The sequence below is a fragment of the Elephantulus edwardii genome, unplaced genomic scaffold (genome assembly GCF_000299155.1).
Source record: "Elephantulus edwardii isolate Elephantulus edwardi_28Jun2011 unplaced genomic scaffold, EleEdw1.0 scaffold00061, whole genome shotgun sequence".
Taxonomy (NCBI): domain Eukaryota; kingdom Metazoa; phylum Chordata; class Mammalia; order Macroscelidea; family Macroscelididae; genus Elephantulus; species Elephantulus edwardii.
In genome coordinates, this window is record NW_006399811.1 from 10,077,165 (window position 1) to 10,098,318 (window position 21,154).

Consider the following 21,154-nt stretch of genomic DNA (forward strand, 5'->3'; position numbering starts at 1 on the left):
CCAGCGGTTCTTTCCACATATGTAATCGATCTGATTCCTATGCATGCCATCAGGTGAAATCCAGGTATATAACCTGCGTTTATGCCCCTTAAAAAAGGTATTTGCTATGAATAAGTAATTGATTGTGCAAAACTTGATCATTCTCTCTCCAGCTCCATTTCTGTCACCGAGTCCATGCTTTCCAACTACTTAATCTTCCTCTTTGTTATATATGGTGAAATTACTTCATTACAAAATACAAATGTAATTATTTACACTTCTTATATATATCATATTTGTTCATGTATAATCTATAGCTAGGGAGTTCTCCTGGGCCTAGTGGCAAAAACCTATGCTGCAATCCTGGAGGCATGCAGTTCAAATCCATCAGTTGCTCCAGGAGAGAAAGGGGCAATCTCCTCCTGTGTGATTAACTGTCTCTGAACACCCACCAGAATGGTCAGCTATGGGTCTCTTCCAACTCGATGGTACACCACAACAACAATCTATAGCAACATTATTTATAAATTTAATAAACATAAGTTCACTATTAAGATAGCTACAAACCCAAGTATATGTATTTCAGGCAATACAGTAATTTTATTTATTTCATAGTGTGGGAATCCAAATGTGGTTTAACATTTATTGGACTGTAACGAAAATTCTCTATATGGTCATGGCAAATCTGATGTGTAAAAAATATAATTTTTAGTCATCTAAGGGCAAGACTAAAATGAGGCTAAATCTATTAAGTGCATATTTTAAATTAAGACATTTGCCATCTGAAAGAATCTGTAATGAAAGATCTAATGGTCAAATACTAGATAGCTAAACGCAAATAAGAGCTGATGTATTTTCAAAACAATAATTGTTTCCAAACTTGTTACAGTAGGTACATGTCTTTTTACTGCTAAGCTATTAAAATATTCAGCTAAGCATTTAATTTTACGGTTATGTACTCTTAGTGTATCATCAAAGCTTACCAAGTTGTTGTTTTATTTGTTAAGAGTTTTAAAAGTCATGGAGCAGTATCACTTATTTAGGATGTTAAGTTTGATTCTGATTTGAAGCTCCCATTCCTCTCATGTTCTTAGATTAATTCATCGAATCCTTGATTAATAATAAAAGGGTCTGCCATCAGTATTCAAAGCCCAGCCCGAGTTGTCATGGCTGAGAAGGCAGAAATCTGCTTGGAGCAATGAGAGAACCCAACTGAATTCTTGGCGTCTCAGTCTATGAATGTGTAAGCACTTCATCTGTTCACGGAAACATAATGTTCTGGCAGGCTGGGGGTAAAGGTAGATGCATGGATGACAAACTGGAAGACAGATCCGGGAAGCAGTACTGCATCAAAGTAACTAAGAGAAGCAAGGCATTTTTAAGTGTTCCTTTTACTTCCATAGGGGGAAAAAAGAATCTTATTTAGGTGTATTATACACATACTCTCTATGCCTGATGGCTAATGGGCATCATCTTTACAAAGATCATTCTATATGGATCTGACTTAGAGTACAATTTTATCAAATAAATTGTTGTAAATCAGGGCATAGCAAAAGGAAAACGGACTTGAAATTGTTTACTCTACTGAACCCGAGTGAAGAAAAGAGTATCTGTCAGAACTAAACTCCCACTTTCCAGTTGCATAGATTTACGCAAGTAAAGGCACATCTCTAAACTTTAGTTCCCATCTATCAAAACAGGATAACATGTATCTACCCTCCAGGAATGTTGATGGCACTTAACAACAACACAATCATTTGAAAAAATGGAAAATTCTACAAGAAATCATATATATGACTATATGATTGATATATGTACACACACATATATATATAAATTTCAGAGAGAAATATTGTGATCTTTAAAAGTTAAGCAATATTTTTATTTCAGTACATAATTATTCTTCATTCATATTAACAGTAATAAAAGTAATTACCTTCAAGTTACAATCAACCCATAGCTGACCCTCCAGTGGGTTTTCAGAGGCAGTAAATCACACAGGAGACTGTCCATCTTTTTCCTAAGGAACAGCTGGTGGATTTGAACCACCACCTTTGCATTGACAGAAAAATTCCTTACCATTAAACCACCAGAGGTTTCTAGAATACAGTTGTTGTAGTTGTTGTTAGGTGTCACTGAATCGAGTACAATTCAGTGACCCAGTGAACAGCTGACCTGAGTCTTGCCCTATCCTGTGCCATCCTCATCATTTCTGACACACTAGAGCTCACTTCTGAAGCTACCATGTCAATCCATCTTGTTGGGGGTTTTACTTATAGTAATAGATAAAATTTAAGTGTTTGCTATGTGTGCATTATACTACTGCTTAACTGCTTTATATTACAAACATGTAATTCTCAAACAATCCTGAGGACTGCCATTTTACAGACCAGGAAATTGTGACATACATAGTAAATTTGACAAAAGTCATGAATCTAGGATGAGTGTAATATCTGAACCTGGATAGTGTTTAGGGCTGTTGTACATAGGGTCGCTACGAGTTGCAGGAGTCTCGATGGCACATAACAAAAACACACTGCTTCTACTTGCTCATTTATTCAATCACTCATTAATTTACCAAATATGTATTAAGTATGTGGTTATGCACTAAGGACTCTGACAGAAGCATTTTCAACAATCATGACTGGAAATCATTTATTTAGGCTTCTGCTTCAGATAATGATAATCTCTATTCTTTGATATTGAATCCCAGAGAGAGAAGACACATGAAGTCAAGATGGGATTAGTACAACCAAGGCTAGCAAACCCCAGCTAATACAAACTCTTGTAAAATGAGTAAGAACTAAATCTTTGTGGCTGCAAACTATTTGAATCTGGAGTTTATGGCTACAAGTGTACTTTTCTAAGATATATAGTCTAAATATATAGCTCAACAATGAAGAAATTTATATAGTGATAATATAAACACTGATTCATTATATATCCATTCAACCAGAAAAATGGAAGCTAAAAGTTGTAATACAACTATGTTAGAAGAACTATGAGGTAAAGAAAAGAAGAGAAAGCAATCAAATCTTTATATAAATAGAAGTACAGCAATGGTAGTACTTAAGTTGAAAAATCAAGATATAGAAATATATTATTTATAAAATCAAGCGATATAAATATATTATTCATAATGAAGTAAGTAAATTGAAAAAGAAACAACTAAAAGAAATGAAAGTTCTTGCCTCAAGGAAAAAATAATAAAAATTGAAAACAATGCAGGAAAGAGAGTTTCTTTATTAAGGTTTATACTATTGACTTAAAAATTATCTACATGTATTAGTTTTATAAGACTTAATTCATAATGCACCTATGTACATGTGTGTACACATATATATCCTAAAAATAAAATCAAGGGGAGATATCATGCTTTTTTTTTCTCCCAAAAAGGTTTTTTGATTTGGGATGGTAAAAAAATAAGCCCTGTTTAGAATGAAAAGACCTGGTTTTATTATTGCATGGCCTAGCTTCTGCTTTTTTGACAGCCAAATCCTTGTTAGTGCTGTTTGTTTCATTACTTAGAAAAGAACACAGTATAACCGGTCCCTTTTTATGACAGAACTGTATAGTCTTACTCTTTCAAACCCAGACATCACTAGAAATACATTATAGTAAAGATGTTGCCTAAAAGTGAGATAGTATTATTTGGGGCTAATCTGTGTGAGCAGAACTCAATGATATTAACTATTTACAAATTATCTGTGATTACTCCATGTTTTCTTCTGAACAATTATCAAACCTTTTGGTCATTTCAATTTCCTTTCATTGCATGACTAAAGAATGTGAAAGATCTGTTGTAGAATGGGACTGTCCTTGGGGTTGGGGAGAGACTGAGTAAGATGGGTTCAATAATGTATACTGCACTGAAACAGAGAAGGGAGAAAACTGTTTAAAAGAGATATGTGATTAGGTATTTCGGTCATGACAGGAGTCTAGAGCGATGGCTACATGGTGGAGTGGACCTGGGGGAGGGTTTGTAAAATAATGAAAGAATCTTTTCTTTTACTTTTCCAAGAGGGTAATGTCTGGTGGGGGGGGAGCCTTGGGAGGGGACAAATCTACAACAATGAATGAATGGAAATCCAAAGCCTCTGTAAATTTTCACTGAAATTAATAACAAATTTAAATTAAAAAAAAAAAGAAGTTAGAGTAAGGATGGCAATGGAACCACCTTACCTCTGTAACTTGATTTGTGCCACTATTAGAACCTCTACTCAGAATATTATTGCTTTTCAATTTTTGACTCATGCACTTTTAACTTGTTAGTTAAATTTGTATCTTCTACGCTGCAACACTTCCATGATACATCTTCAAGGATATGAACATGTACGGCTAAGCACAATTGGTAACAGTGCATCTAAATTCCAAAATCAATCTCCATAATAGTCTATGTGTTTCCTACTGCCAAGGGGGCCCTTTAGAGTAGTGAGAGAAGACATTCACCCTGAAACCCACAGTGTCCCTTTTCAGCAGGAAGTAGCTAAGAGAATACGCCATCCCCTTTTCCTTATGAATCAGGGTGAAGTCTCTCTCAGAGAGGAGTGATAGGGAATGGCAAGGGACACACTGTCAAAGGAGATTAATCAGAACTGGCTTTGACAAGCACTGTGGCAACTGGACAATTAAAACAGACATTGGGGGGGGGAAGAAGAACGAACTGGGGAGGAGGGTGGAGAAAACAGTGCAACAATGAATGAATGAAAACCCAAAATCTCTGTAAATGTTCATTAAAACGAATAAAATTTAATAATAATAATAATAATAATAATAATAATAATAAAAATAAAGAATGTGAAAGATGATTAAAAGTTAATAAAATGTAGTGGATTTTTTTTCTTTAAATACTTTAAATCAGGGGTAGTTTACACTCAATATGTGAACAGTTTTATTTAAAGGAAGTAAGGAGTCCTTTTAATAAGTGAGTTGTGTACCGTCAAGTTGGAATTGAGCCATAATTGACCCTCTGATGAGTTTTCAGAGGCAGTTAATCACACAGAAGCAGAATGCCCATTCTTCTCCTGCAGAGCAGCTGGTGACCTGGAACTGTGCGCCTTCAGGATTGCAGCACAGCTTCTTGCCACTAGGCTACCAGAGCTCCATTTACTAGTGAACATGTATTTTAAATTATGACGTTTATGAAAATTATGATATGTAGTCTTCTTTGGAGGCAAGAATAATGAGGCTTTGCCTCACGTACTTCAGGCATGTTGCTGGAAGGAACTATTCCTTGGAAAGGGATATTATGCTGGGAAGGGTGGAGGGTCGGCAAAGCAGAGGAAGACCCCTGACCAAGTGGACTGACATGGTGACTGCCACAATCGGCTCTTGTATGTCAGTGTGAGGATGGCACAGGACAGAACAGGGTTCAGATCTTTTGTTCATGAGTCTATTCAACTCAAAAACAAAAGTATCTTAGAAATATATTTACAAATGAAGAACAATGTAACTGTTTAAGTTATAGTGTTAGAATAGAAAAGATTTCTTTATAAGAGAGACTATTTCCTAGAGAGTCTACTTGCTAAAGTAACAATCATTATCATAAATCAAGAGAAGTTTTATTACTGCTGAAAGTTTCATCTAGTAACTTCTACTTCATAAACAGAAACATGTAAGGTACAGACATGGAAACCATCTTGCCTGAGGGACAATCATACTATACTGCATATTATAGTTCACAGGAAAAGGCCTTGGGACACAATAAGAAAGCATAAGAAAAATACCTCTTCATCTTTCATATTCACATCCACATTTTTTGATTTGATGGCTTTGGTTATATGGTCAATGTTGTTTTCCCTGCAGTAATCGAATATGTTTTTGTCTTCTTCCCTGAGTAAAGTAAAAAAGAAGAAAACCCACATGTTTGATTTACTCAGTAATACACAGAAAGTTACATATTTTAAACATGGTTGTTCCTGACACAGATATTAATGGAATGTTTATTTTTATATAATTTTTTGTATTAAGAATAACAGTTTAGTAAAATATACTATACCTAGTGTCAGAAAAGACAGAAATTCTTGGCAACTATGCTTACAGAGAAAAGCTTCATTTGATTTAACAAGTCTAGCTTGCTAAACTAACATCTTTTAAGTAGATTTTCTCAGGGTTTCTTTCTCCACTTGATTTGACATATTGATAGGTATCTATTCCCTCTAGTTCAGAATTTTCAACTATAGTAAGATGACAGTTTTAGGTATCTCATTTTACTACTGAATACACAGTTACCAAGAGGTTAGGGCACAGTTTACTAGTAGCTTTAAAGGATAACAGAATAGGTTGATTGTTAGTCATGTTTAAAATGTATGTAGTAAAAGAACTTTCTTTTTTAAATTCTTTATTTTATTCTTATTTATTTACAAAGTTTGAATACACTGCATTTAAAAAAAAACTTTCTTAAAGAAAAGATAATTGGAAGAAAGAGGAATCATCAAAATGTAGAAATTCTTAGAGAGGAGAAATAAGAAGCTGGAACTGGAAAGCACACTATGCACCACACACTATTCTAGGTATATTGCATATTCTAATCAGTTCAATCTTAAGCACTAAGTTTACCTTACAGATAAGAAATGGATAAACTCAAAACTAAACTCGGTGCCAGTCAATTCTAATTCCTCATGACCCACTAGGACAAAGAAGAATGTCGCCACTAGGTTTCTAATGATGAAACCTTTATGGAAGCAAACTGCCACATCTTTCTCCCAGGGTGTACCTCATGCGCTCAAACGAAATATTTTAAACACCTTTTATGAAATTGGTACTGTGGAGGGAGATGGTAAGGAAACGGAAAAATCCAGCTGGACCTGAATAAGACAAGAGATGGGCATAGTCCAATGGTGATTAATTTTATAAAACATAATTCATGGGAATGACTGCACGAAACACAATGTGAATGAAGAACAGTGTGAAACACAATGTATATAAACTTTGTAAGCAAATCAATTAAAAAAAAAAGAATTGCTACTGCCCAAAAATCTAAACACGGTGGTACTGAGCCAATTCTGACTCACAGCAAACCTCCACCAGGTTCTGAGGTTTCAAGTTTTTAAGGGAAATTGTATTTAGCCCAAGGAAAAGCTGGTAGATTAGCAACCCAATACACTACACAATAAGCCAAAACTAGGGCTAGAAAGAAGTTAAATGACTCACCAAATCACATTACACTTACTTCTCTATGGTAGAACCAGAGTTAAACCTCAATCACATCAACTGCTATTTTGTGCATTCTCCTATCCCCTTAGCCAGTCATTTATAGTTTATGCTCGAATTAAAGCAAACATTCTTGAGGTCAATCAGCTCTCTAACACAGAACACAAAATTATCTGTATAAATAAGAGTGTAGTTTTTGGAGTATATGTGCATTACAAAAGTTAACGTCAATCAGACTCTCCAAAGGATCAGAGAAAAAAAATGTGCAACAATGAGGGAATAGGGGGAAAGAAAGGATAAGAGCTGTGGGGGGAAAAATCAGTAATTCGAAATACTAAATTAAACTGTCCTACATGTGGAATTAATTTTCTAGAGAGATATGAAAAATCTATTTGAGTTCCCCAAATTAAACTAAGATGTTATTATAAACTGCAAGGACATACATTCTGTGAACAGAGATCAAAATACCTGCTTATAGTTGTCCCTCCACCTTAAAAGAAAATTTAAACACCTTATGACCTATAGAAGGAGCCCTCATAGCATAATAAGTAATGTATCAGGCACGTAACCACAAGGCCTACATGCTGAACACACTAGTCACTCCTCTGGAGAAAGACCAGCACCCTCCTGCAAAGACACAGCCTTGGAAAGCTACTGAGGGTTGCTTAAGGTGGAATCAACATGACAGCATTGGGTTATGCCCTAAAAGAATTTTTGGTCATAGTTAATTGTCTCAAAACACACTGCTTTCATAACTATCATCCACAGCCTTTTAAAAGTATTTGACATATTTTTTAGCATCTATTACATACAACGCAATGGGCAAGATACTGTTGGTAACAGAAACAAAAAATAAACAGGAAAATTTGCCTTTGGGATAGCATAGTTGGGATGATAAAAATCTATGCACCATTAAGAGAAAGTAGAACTTGATCTTTTAAAATGGAGGACAGAATGTTGGGAAGTAATTGCACAATGAATGAATATTTTTAAAAATGTGAATTGGGGAGGATGAAGAGAGGGAGAGGGTAAAAATATGCAACAATGAGTGAATGAAAATCTAACTTTTCTGTAAACTTTAATTAAAATTTTTGTATTAAAAGTTTACAAAACCTAAAAAAAAAAGAGTACAGAATGTGTTATGTGCCATAGAGTCGTCTATGACTCACAGCAACTTTACGTATGAAAGCTCTAAACAACGCTATCAACAACAGCTCTATCCTGAACCAGTGCCATTGTCTCTGACAACCCACCCCCATTATCCCAGTCACTGAATCAATCCATCTCAGCGAGGGTCTTCCTCTCTTACACTGTTTCTCCACCCTTCCAAGCATGACGTCCCTCTCCAAGGTCTAATCCCGCCTTGCAACACGTCCAAAGTACGTCAGACGAAGCCTCAGAATCCTTGCCTCCAAGAAGCAGGCTGGCTTCACCATCTCTAGGACGAATCTGATTGTTTTCCTAGCAGTTCATGGTATATTAAACACTCTTCACCAGCAACACAGCTCAAAGGCATCAATTCTCATTCTATCATCCCTAGGCATTGTCCAGCTTTCTGAAACACAGCAAGTAATTGCAAAGACTATGGCCTGGATCAGGTGCACCATACAGTCTCCATACTGATACTGTTGCTCTTCAGTACTTTAGAGAGTTCTCTGATAGCAGACTTTCCTAGTGCAATTCATCTTTTGATTTCCTGGCTGCTGGTACCAAGAGTATTGATTGTGGAGTCAGGCAAACTAAAGCTGGTAAGAATCTCAATCTCGGTCTCTCTCTCTCTATATATACAAAAGTGAACTGGGGAATTGTGCAACAATGAATGAACATATATATTCATAATCTTATACATAAATAAAAGTGAAAATGGAGGGTGAAGGGAGGGAGAGGAAGTAAAATGTACAACAAAGAGAACAAAAAAACTAACTTTTCTGTAACCTTTCATTAAAATCTTTAAAAAAGAAAGTAAACTTCAAACAAAAAAAGACATTATCAATAGGTGTTGTATCTTGATTGCTTATAATTCTATCCTACAAATTTTTATGTATTTTTGTTTACATTGAGCTAAGACTATTTTAAAATCTCTTTTAAGACATCTTTAGGTTTTTTTGTTTTTTAGGTTCTTTTTCTTCTTCTCTGCTAGAGTGGCTGATTCTTGAGGTCTTAGCCAAAGCAACCCTCTACATCGGTCACTTCCTCTTGCTTTGCTTTCATATTCACAAACGATCATCTATTAATTTGGACTCTGTGTTCCCTAACATTTAGACAGTATATAACTTGGGGCCCCACATCATTTAGATCACTGCTACAATATAGCTTATAAATAATATTTTACACTTTAATTTCAGGTGAATCTTATTACTGCTGCTCTGGGAACACAACAACACATATTCAAACTGCAATAATTTGAACAGCCTAAGGGGATCCTGAATACTTTAAAAAAAAAAAAAAGGAAAGGTAGGCAGTCAGGGTTGTATCCTTTCACCATATTTAATCTGTATGCTTAGTAAATAATCCAAGAAGCTGAACTATATGAAAAAGGATATGACATTAGAATTTGAAGAGAGGGAGCTACAGTGGCCTAGTGGCAAGAAGCTGTGCTGCAATCTCAAAGGTGAGTGGTTCGAATTCACCAGGTATTCCGCTGCAGGAGGGGCAAACTCCTCCTGTGCCAGTCAGATCCGATATGACAGTATACAACAACAATAAGAAGAATGTGAGAATTAACCAACAACCTGCTGTCAGGAATCTTTACAAAATACTGAAGAACAGTCATGTCAGTTGAAGACTTAGGTGCATCTGATTCAGGTCATGGTTTTTTCAAACACTTGCTATGCATCTGAGAGATGGAAAAATGAATAAGCATGCCAGTAGAAGAACTGATGCCTCTGAGCTGTCGTGTTGGAGAAGACAAATGAATATCCCATGGACTGCCACAGAATGAACAGGTATGTTCTGGGAAAGGTGTAGCCAGAGTGCCCCTGGGAGGCTAGGATGGCAAAGCTTCATCTCTCATACTTTGGACATATTGCTAGGAGAGGTTATTCCTTGGACAGGGGCATCATGCTTGGAAAAGTGAAAAGTGAAGGATCAGCAAAAGGGAAGAAGACCTCCAATGAGATGGTTTGACACAGTGACTACAGCAATGAGCTCTAGTGTATCAAAGTTGGTGAGGATGGCACAGTAGAAGACAGGATTCAGCTCTGTTGCTCACAGGGTTGCTATGAATTGTATTTAACTTGATGGCACCTAATAACAAGAACAACTGTGTTATGCAGGTGACATAACTTTACTTGCAGAAAGTGAAGAAAACTTAATGCACTTACTGAAGAAGATCAAAGACTATATAGCCTTCAGTAGGAGTGATACCACAACTTAAAATGAAAAAAAACAAACCTCATTGTCATTGAGTTGGAAGTGGCTGATAGCTGGTCATCCGGTGGGTAAATCACACAGGAGGAGAGTTTCCATCTTCAAACTGCCTGTCACGGGTTAGAAGCGTAACCCCTAACCCACTAGGCTATCAGTGCTCTTCCCAAATGGACCAAAAAACTACATTATGGAAAATGGAGAGAAGATTTAAGTGTCAAGCATTTAATTGTATTTGGGCCCACAATTAACACCTATGAAAACAGCAGTCAAGAAATCCAATGAGTACTACATTGGCCAAATCAGCTATCAAGGATTTCTTTAATGTGCAAGTAAAGTAGTAAGGATGCTAATCTAAAGTCTAATGTGCACTTGACCCACGTCATAGTATTGCTTCTTATGCATGTGAAAGTTGGACAGTGAATAAGGAAAAATTAAGAATGGGTGCCTTTAAGGAATCCCATGGACTGCCAAAAGAACAAACAGATCTGTCTTAGAAGAAGTACAGCCAGACTGCTCCTTAAAGGCAAGGATGGTAAGACTGTGTATCACATACTTCGGGTAGATTACGGGAGGCCAGTCCCTGGAGGACATTTTTCTTGGAATAGTAGGGACTCAGCAAAAGAGAGAAAGGCCCTAAAAAAGACAGACTGACATGGTGGCTAGAACAATGGTTTTAAGCACAAATTGTGAGGATGGTGCAAGCCTGAAAAGAGCTTCCTACTGTTGTACCCAGGACAACTTGGTAGCATCTAAATAAAAATAGCTGTCTCAGGGGTCCACTCATCTAAGGATTTTTTTTTCTTCCCTCTGGATATACAAGAAATCTGAGGGTACAGGATCTCTATCTCTCATTTGAAAAAACTCATTGCTATCTGAATCAGAAACGACTGATAGCTAACCCTCCACTGGTTTTTCTAGGCTGTAAATCATATGGAAGGAGACTGCTTGTTTTTCTCGGGGAGCTGCTGGTAGATTCAAAGCAGCAGAGAGGTGCAGCCTTTGGGTTAGCAGCACAACTTCCTGCTTTCTATGCAGTCAATGGTTACTGTGTGTCTGCCGAGTTGGGGCCAACTCATAGCTGACCCTCCAGCAGGTTTTCAGAGTCTGTCTGTGAACTGCATGGAAGTTGAATGCCCATCTTTCCCCCACAGAGGAGTTGGTGGACTTCATCATGTGCCTTTGGGTTGACAGTGCAATCATTTCCATCACTGGCTAATGCATTTGAGAGCTTGCCAATGAATAAGCATTGGGGAAAAAAAGAATTGATGCCTTTGAGCTGTTGTGCTGGAGAAGAGTGCTGAGTGTCCCATGGACTGCCAACAGAACAAAGAGATGTGTCCTGGACAAAATGCTGGGAGAATGCTCCTTGGAGACAAAGATGACAAAACTTCTAAGTGTAACAAACTTTGGATAGGTTTCCAGGATAAGGTATTCTTTGGAGGGGGACATTATGCTTGTAAAAGTGGAAGGTCAGCAAAAGTGAGGAAGATCCTCAGCGAGATGGACAGTGACTGCAGCAACGGGCTAAAGTGTGTCAGAGACGATGAGTTTGGCACAGAATAGGACAGGATTCAGGTCCACTGTTTGCAGAGTCATTATGTGTTGTATTTGATGGCACCAAACAACAACAGGGCACCAGAGCTTGCCCACCTACACACACACACATACACACACACACTCTCTCTCTCTCTGTCTCTCTCTCACATACACACTAAAAACCACTCTGAAGATCTCTAGAAAATAGTTTTAAAAGGAAAGCCTGTACACTGCATTTAAAAATTCAGAATTTCATGGATGGTATTATTTTTCTGCAGGAATTCAGATACATTTTCCATGTCAGAAGCTATCTGATCTCAGTTGGCTGTTTTTTAAATATTCTACAGCATTTGCTTCTTCCAAGACAAGTAGGGCAACTTCATCTCACTTACGCTGGGCACATTTTCAAGAGGAATCAGTCCTTCAGTCGAGACAGCATGCTGGGAAAGGGTCAGTGAAAGAGAGAATGATCCCTCACAAGACGGACTGACAGAGTGGCTGCCATAATGTGCATGAGCAGGACAGAGATCATGAAAGTGCTGCAGGCCAGGGCAAGGTTCAGATACTGGTAAGAAGTATGCTATAACCAAAAGGGACTTGGTTCTAATCCACCTGCTCCATGGGAAGAAGATAAGCAATCTCCTCCCATGCTATTTACTGCCTCTGAAAACCCACTGGAAGGTTAGCTATGGGTTGGTTCCGACTCAACAGTTGGTTCCGACTTCAACAACAACAACAACAACAACAACAACATGAGGCCTAATTATAGCATCTAACAACAACAATAAACACAGTGTGTGCCAAATACAAAGTTCACAACCTAATGCTGATTTTTTAAATATAATATGTAATTTTAGTAAATGCTGTGATTAAATATTAGTCAAGACTCAGTCGTCAGAACAGAGCAAGGAAACACTGCATGGTTCAAAATCGGGAAGGGTGTATGCCAGGGATGTGTCCTGTCTCCATACCTTTTCAACCTGTACGCAGAACAGATCATCCGGGAGGCTGGGCTCTATGAGGAGAGTGTGGTGTCAGGATTGGTGGAAGATCTATCAACAATCTGCGTTACGCAGATGACACAATCCAGCTTGCTGAAACTGAGGAGGACCTGAAGCGCTTGCTGCAAAGGGTCAAGGACTGCAGCCTTCAATATGGATTGAGGCTCAATGTCAAGAAGACAAAGATTCTCACCACTGGACCAATTGGCAGCATCAGGATGGATGGTGAAGAGATTGAGATTGTTCACAGCTTTAGTTTGCTTGGCTCCACAGTGAACACTCTTGGCACCAGCAGCCAGGAAATTAAAAGACGTATTGCGATGGGAAAGTCTGCTGTTAGGGACCTCTCCAAAGTACTGAAGAGCAATGGTGTCTCTCTGGAGGCTAAGGTGTGTCTGATACAGGCCATGGTCTCTGCTATCACTTGTTATGCATCAGAGAGTTGGACAGTGAGCTGTGGTGCTGGAGAAGAGTATTGAGGGTACCATGGACTGCTAAGAAAGCAAACAGATTAATCCTGGAGAGGGTTAAATCAGGCTGCTCCTTGGAGGCAAGGATCCTGAAGCTTCGTCTGACATACTTTGGACATGTTGTAAGGAGAGACTGGTCCTTGGAGAGGGACATCATGCTTGAGAGGGTGGAGGGATGACATAGGAAGGGAAGGCCCTCTATAAGGTGGACTGAGTCAGTGACTGGGGTAATCGGGATGGGTGTATGGAAGACAGTGCGATTGGCACAGGACAGAGCAGAGCTTAGGGCTGCTGTACATAGGGTCGCTATGAGTCGCAAGCAACTCGACATCACATAACAACAACAAAATATTAGTATTTGTATTTTAAATAAAAATGTCTACAAATAAATGTAAGATAGTCTGTATTTTAAAAATAAAAAGGATGTTTTGATATTAAAAAAACCCCTTTAATTTTGTGTAAAAAGGTGTTTCTCCACTTGGTCTTAAACTCAAAGGTTTTTTTCATATCATTTTGTTAAGCAAAGCTAGGGTAGAGTTTATTTAAAAGGGGCAAAATATACTCTTAAGTCAAGAACTAAATAGTAGTCACGGCTTTCATAGATAGAAAATTTAGAAGTACTACACATGGGACCCAGAGACACTTCTGGGAGAACCATTACAATGGCTATTCAAGGAGAACCCCCAGTCCAGTTCAACCTCGTGTTGGTGAGTGATAGCAGTACTGGAAAAAATGACCTTTGTGAAATATTAAGGTTCATCCCCTCATGCTTCACACAACAAATGACCAATTAAATTCAGTGTATTAGGATATGATTGGCCAGGAGAAATTCGGGGAACTAAGAGATGGTTATTTTATCTAAATCCAGTGTGCCATTACAATGCTTAATGTAACATCAAGATTTACCTACAAGAATGTGACTAACTGGCATGGGACCTGGCTGGAGTATGTGAAAACATCCCCATTGTGTTGTGTGGTAATAAAGTGGACATTAAAGTCAGGAAAATAAGGTAAAATCCATCATTATCCACCAAAAGAAGAATCTTCAGCATTATGATATTTCTGCCAAAAGTAACTACAGCTTTAAAAAGCTCTTCCTTTGGCTTGCTGGAAAACTAACGCAAGACTCTAACTTGGAGTTTGCTGCGATGCCTGATCTTGCCCAACCGGAAGTTGCCCTGGACCACGCTTTGTCAGCACATTATGAGTATGATTTAGAGGCTGCAAAGACAACCCTCCCCTGGATGAGGGTAACGACTCGTCAGCATTCTAGTTTTATAGGCAACTAACTGTGCTGTGATGTCAGAAGTGATGTGTTTGCCGCTCTATAATCTAGCTAAACAGAATATGTGCTAATCTTTGGGATGCTGAAGGAAATGAATAGGTTTCAGAGTGAGTGTGGTAGTTAAAAAATACTCTTCATGTTTTGGATCTGCTGTTTTGGAATGTAGTAATTTCCTTCTTGACTTGCAAATAATCACATTCCCCCCAACACACACACACACACACACACACACACACACACACACACACACTCCTAAACTTTTTCTGAAATATACTGACTATAAGTCTTGAAAGAGGCAAACATTCTGTAGGTGGTAACTATGCTCAAGAAGTTGACCATTCTTATCAAAACACTTTAGAAAATTATTTTTTTTAATTGTACTAGTGTATTTACAAAATTCAAATACACTGTTTTCCAGAACAGATCCTTCCCATTTCCCTCACCCCCTTACCTATCAAAATGTACAACTCCATGATTAATCCCCCCCTTCCCCTGCACATCCTCATCTTATTCTTATGGGTTTTTGTGGTTGTTTTTTTTTTAAATTCTTAAAGTGATTTTTAAAAATCCTAGATGACCAATATGCATTTGGAGATTATTTATTAATGAACCATATTTCAGAAAATGCTTTCACACTACAAAATCTCAGGTATATATTACAATAACTTGATGGCATTCTCTTCTTTCTTGATAATATTGAAATAAAAATGCACTTAAAATCAATGGTCTCTTGAATGAAGTAATAATGCTGCTCAAAATAATGCCAAATGGATTAATGAATAACTGAAGATAGTAGATACAATTGAAGATTATATCTACAATCAGACAGATATAGGAAATAACTAGGTAGGCCTTTTTTTAACTACTACATGGCAATGGCAACTACATTTTACAATGTAATAACTCTTTTCATATTGGGTTATACATACAACAGATTTCATTTTAAGACCAGGGAAGAATCTTAAAGTTGGAAAATAAAGAATTCTACTTTTAAATGACATTATTTAGGTTGATGAGGGTCCTATCAAAAGAAACTACTTTAGTATCTTTTCCACACAATTTTTCAAGCAAGTACTGACAAAAGAAATGCTCCAGAAACTTACTGCATACTAGTTATATCAGAAGATTTCTTTAATTATGATTTATAAAGATGCCAATTCCTAAAAAAAATACATTTTAACCTCTACAAATTTGCTTAACTCTAAACAAAGTTGTTTTAAAATTTCTGATCTCTCAAAGTCATAGAAAAATATCCAACTCTGAGCAATCCCGGAAAAATCAGTGGCCACATCAGAAAAATCTATACAATCCTTTTGCTAACAGGCACTACAGGGTCTGAGTTACATTCTCAACCATTAAGGTAAATTTAAAATCCATAAAAACAATTAATCTAAAGGAAACATCATCATCAGTGTATTGATAAATGAAAGACTACAGCCTCTAATTTTACTAGTGAAGCACAATTTAAAAAACACTCAATGGAAAGAGGATTTAATTAAAAAAATTGAAGTAGACACTCCAATGATTCCTCAACCTCTCAGAAGTCAGTGTAGTGCAGTAATTAAGTTGTTCCTAACTATGTGCCTTAGGCAAGTGACTTAACCTCTGTGAATCTCAGTTTCCTCATCTGTAAAGTAGGGGTACTGACAGCACCAATAGCTCTTGCTTCAGACATGTTCCTACAAGAGGTTATTCCTTAGAAAGGGTCATCATGATTGGAAAGATGTAAAGTCATCAAAAGGGAGGAAGACACCCAACAAGATGGACTGACACAGTGACTGCAGCGACGGGTTCAGGTGTGTCAGAGATGATGAGGATGGCACAGGACAGGACAGGATTCAGTCTGTTGCTCACTGGGTTGCTAAGAGTCGTATTCCATTTGATAGCACGTAATAACAACAACATATCTGATACGGTCATTCTGACGATCAAGTGAAGTAATCTATATATAATATAGGGGATAAAACTGTTGTTGTTTTAGGTGCCGTAGAGTCAATTATAACTCACATTGACCCTATGAACAACAATGTTCACATTTGTTTTTCTACCCTGTGCCGTCTTCATCATCATCTCTGCTACACTTGAGCCCACTGTTACAGACACTGTGTCATTCTATCTCGTTGAAGATCTACCTCTTTTTCGGACTCTTCACCTTTCCCAGTATGATGTCCAATGACACGCCCAAAATATGTGCGATGAAGTTGCATCATTCTTGCCTTTAAGGAGCACCCTGGTTGCACTTTGTCCAAGACATATTTGTTTGTTTTTGGCAGTCCATAGAATATTCAGTTCTCTTTTCTAATACCACAACTCAAAGACATTGATTCTTATTCTGTAATCCTTAGCCACTGTCTACCTTTCAGATGCATAGCAAGTAATTGAAAAGACTATGTCTTGGATCGGGTCAGCTTGCTATACTCAAGTGACCTGTTTGTTGTGGTGATGCTGGAAGCTATGTCACTAGTATTCAAAATACCAACAGGATCACCCATAGTGGGTAGCTCCCAGATTAAGACAGACTAAGAAGCAAGCCTGGCCATCTACTTCTGAAATAGCAGATCTTCAAAAGCTCTATGACTAATATAATCACTGTTACAGTAAAAAAAAATGATAATAAATGTTGGCTATCATAATTACTGTTAAAAATGTAACATATGCTGTAAGTTTGGATCATTTCTCATATTCCTGCATAAATAATACTGCTGAACAATTAATTAAAAATATTAATTATGCCAGAAAATAACAATAAGCCCATGTGATTACCGCAGAGTTAACAACTATGAGAGAAAGGGGAGTGGGTATGAGATAGTGAGGGGTTCTGTAAGGCACGTTAAGGATTTTAAATACTAAGCTAAGTGTTCTGGGAAATCGTTATATGGCTTTAAAACAATAAAGTGATAAAATAAAATCTTAATTATAAATCTGAGAAGAATGTAAAGAAAGTGAGGATCCAGTTCTAAAACCAGAGTAGTGCTCCGGCCAATAGATAATGGTGGTTTAAAAGAGTGATAGTAATAAAAAAAACATGGTAATAATGATATTACAAAAAACAGAACCTAGAGACAACATTTTTTATACATCAGGGTTTAGAGATAGAAGGTAGACTTAGATGATATACAGATCTGAGAATGACTTTTTTACATAAAATACTGTAAAAGACACCTAATGAATATATAAAATGTAAATTACATAAAATTGTAGAAACAATGTAATAACTATATGACTTTCTTACAAGTAATTCAAACTTTGGTAAACACCCACCATTAATTAACATGTATGGTGCAAACTGCAAAGTCCTCAAAAACTGAAAGTTCATGGAATAAAATCAAAAGGACTCACTTTGAATACTGAAAGAATAGATGGTAATGACTAAATGAGAAGACAAATGGCTGGTCTGTTGTGCAATGACACCATCTTTACTAACACTTCTAAAATAGCTTTCTTTAAATGTACCTATGAAGCATTTTAATAGAGGGAAGCATTCATTTATAGAATTTCTAGTAGGTGTACTATGTTTTATTTGTGTAATGGATATAGGAGTCTCATAGCTATATGTCTCTTTACATGTGCACATACATATAAACAAGTTTAAGTAACTACTATTTCACAAGTTCTCAAAGTGAGAAGGAGTAGACAATAAAGAATCAAGTAAAGAGAAGCAGGGGAAATAAAGAAGACAAGAAGGTAAAGGTTTTAGTTGAAGACTGGTCCCTTGTTCAGAAAGCTGGTGATCTGCAAACAGGTGGGCCTGCCTATATGCTTGGTTGGCATCATGACACTAAGCACATAGGAGCTAAATGAAGCACATTAGAAAAGGGTGAATATGGGAGCCAGGAGACTCTTACAACAGTTACTGTTTATGTCAAGACCTGCTTGTCCCAAGGGACCCATTTTCACATAATCTATAATTATCTCTTCGCTTTAATCGCCCTGTCATTCCTAAGGCTCTCCTGGGCACTGGAAGAGGAAAAGCTCATTAACTAAACCTTTTCTCCTCTCTCCAGCCACCCATGGCTTTTAATTGCTTGGTGTGTTATTATCTAGAAGTGCAACTGGGATCATTTTCATAAGAAAGGGAGGTAGAGAGGAGGAAGGGAGCCATGAGTCCCTGAGGTACGCATCACAGACAAACCTTTGCTTTCTCAATTATTTATACCAGCTGAGGTTTTACAGGCTGAATAAATCCATAACTCAAGTTCATTCTGAGCAGTCAGATTCTCCAGGGGGAGTTGCCCACTTGCCCACACACACTTGTGTACTCCTCAAAGAATAACCAGAATGTAACAAGACATATGTCATCCAATTCATCACCTATCACTAAAGTGTTAACACAATGTTGATCACAGGCAACACAGTGCAACAGGGAAGGTTTATACTACTACCAGACAGACAGATTGAGGTTAATCTTTTTGGTGCTTAGGGCAGTGATGTCAATGGGACAGTAGTGTTCCAAAAGGACTTTGCCTAATCAAAGCATGAAAACCCAAACAGTCAAGTTTTAAAACATAAAATGTACATCACATACTTTTCAAGCTTCAGAGAGTCTTCAAAGATTTGTTAAAAACAGGTACAGATCTAGTAATGTTATGGTCTTACTAAACACCTAAATAGCATTTTATACCATTTTACTTATTTGCTTATAATAAAAACATAGACGTTATAAGCTGTTTCTCCAATCACATCTCCTTCAGGACTATTTCAGAATACAATTTATGTGAATAAAAGGCTTTTATGCCACTTTCATTCCAGCTCCTATTTTTATCAAGAATGCAAAATTAAAGGTTAAACAATAATTTTCTTTCCAATTCTTTTAATATGTATTTTTATTGAATATTCAAGACTACAAAAGAGCCAATAAAAATATATTTTTTAAATATTTTAAAAATCCATTATTGTTTTAAAATGGAAACTTTCTAAGCCAACGATGAAAACACCTCTTTAAAATTCTAGAGGCTTTTGTGCCTGACCACAAGCAGTGACCTCTGGTATTTTCTGCCAAAACAGTTCATTTGTCTCACAGAACAACTAATCAATTTCGGAGTCCATCAATCATTTTAGTTGTATCCTAGTCTAGTATTGCTTAGAGTAGGTCCAGATGGCTGCCTGTGTAAGTGGGATTAATAAAATTCTGATAGATTACATGGCATCAAACCACAAAACATAACAGGGATGATCAAATCTTATTGCAGTGTGGGGGTGGCTACTGTATACTGTTGTTTATTCTTTTTAAATTTTTGTCCTAATTTCTCTATTTCTAAACCAACTGCTAGAGTATGCATACCACCAAAAATGATTCTTTTTTTCAATTACATCAGTATATGTGTAGGGCAGAATCAGCTGACTCTGTAAAGTACTATTTGCAGTACCTTTTTCTGCACAACTGCAACACAAATATGTATGAAATACAACTGATCTCAAAACTAGAGGTTAAACTACCTGTGGGTTACAAGATTTCTTACTCTTCCATTTCTATGTCTTCAAACTCAAAGCAGTTAGCACAGGTTTTCCTTTCTCTTGGAAAAGCAAACAATTTGAACCTAATTCCAGAACCAAACTGCCAAGTAATTTTACCTCCCAACATTAGTTCACTGCTCTATCTTCAGGAGGAAATTCCTATGCTAAATAAGAACACTAATAAAAACTGGAGATTCTAGTCTAATAAGTGTGTGTTCTTGCACAAACACATGTACTCATGTAAGCCACATTAAGGGCCAGATGAGACATGTTCTATGATTATTCCCATTTTACAGATATGTAACTTGCTCAAGGCCACAGAGGTAGTACATGGGGGAACAAACATTTGAATGTGAATGAGAAACTATTGTCAGAGCTCTGGTTTATTAACAAAGGATTCTACACCTATGACAGTAGATTATCACTTCTATGACAGAGTGGAAAAAAAGATTAAAACCAAAACAGGTGGAAAGCAAGCTCTGAACTGGTCCCAGTTCAACTGGTCTCAATTCAAGAATATTTATAATAAAACCAGGATGAGCCTGTTAAATACACATTCCTGACTGATGGATATTATATCACTTACAACATACATTAGTGAGGAAAGCTGCTACAACAATGGAGCCCAGGTCTAACTGAATAAGTATTTTTTTAAAAAACTGTGTATGTAAAATAACAGACCTTCAAAATAAACATATTAAAAATATTAAATGGTTACACAGAAAAATTATTTTCATTTAAATATTTTATATTTTAAGAAACTCTATAAACTAGCCAAGAAACAGGAATGGCCCTTAGTTAAAGCCCAAGTTTCTATTGGAAGAACAGAAAACAAGATACTTTTTTCATAGAAGTATAAGCACAACTTTGATTACATGAACTTCAAGAAATAGCTTGTCATAACTATT

At 36.9% G+C, this 21,154-nt stretch overlaps 1 protein-coding gene across 1 annotated transcript in view; it reads right to left on the bottom strand.

Moving 5' to 3' along the window:
• LOC102843525 (acyl-CoA-binding domain-containing protein 6-like) overlaps positions 1-21,154 on the bottom strand; it is a 336,108-nt gene that overhangs the window by 182,888 nt on the left and 132,066 nt on the right. Inside the window, exon 5 of the mRNA XM_006887775.1 lies at positions 5,706-5,811. Within this exon, the coding sequence (XP_006887837.1) occupies positions 5,706-5,811 (106 nt within the window). The remainder of the gene's footprint in view (positions 1-5,705; positions 5,812-21,154) is intronic.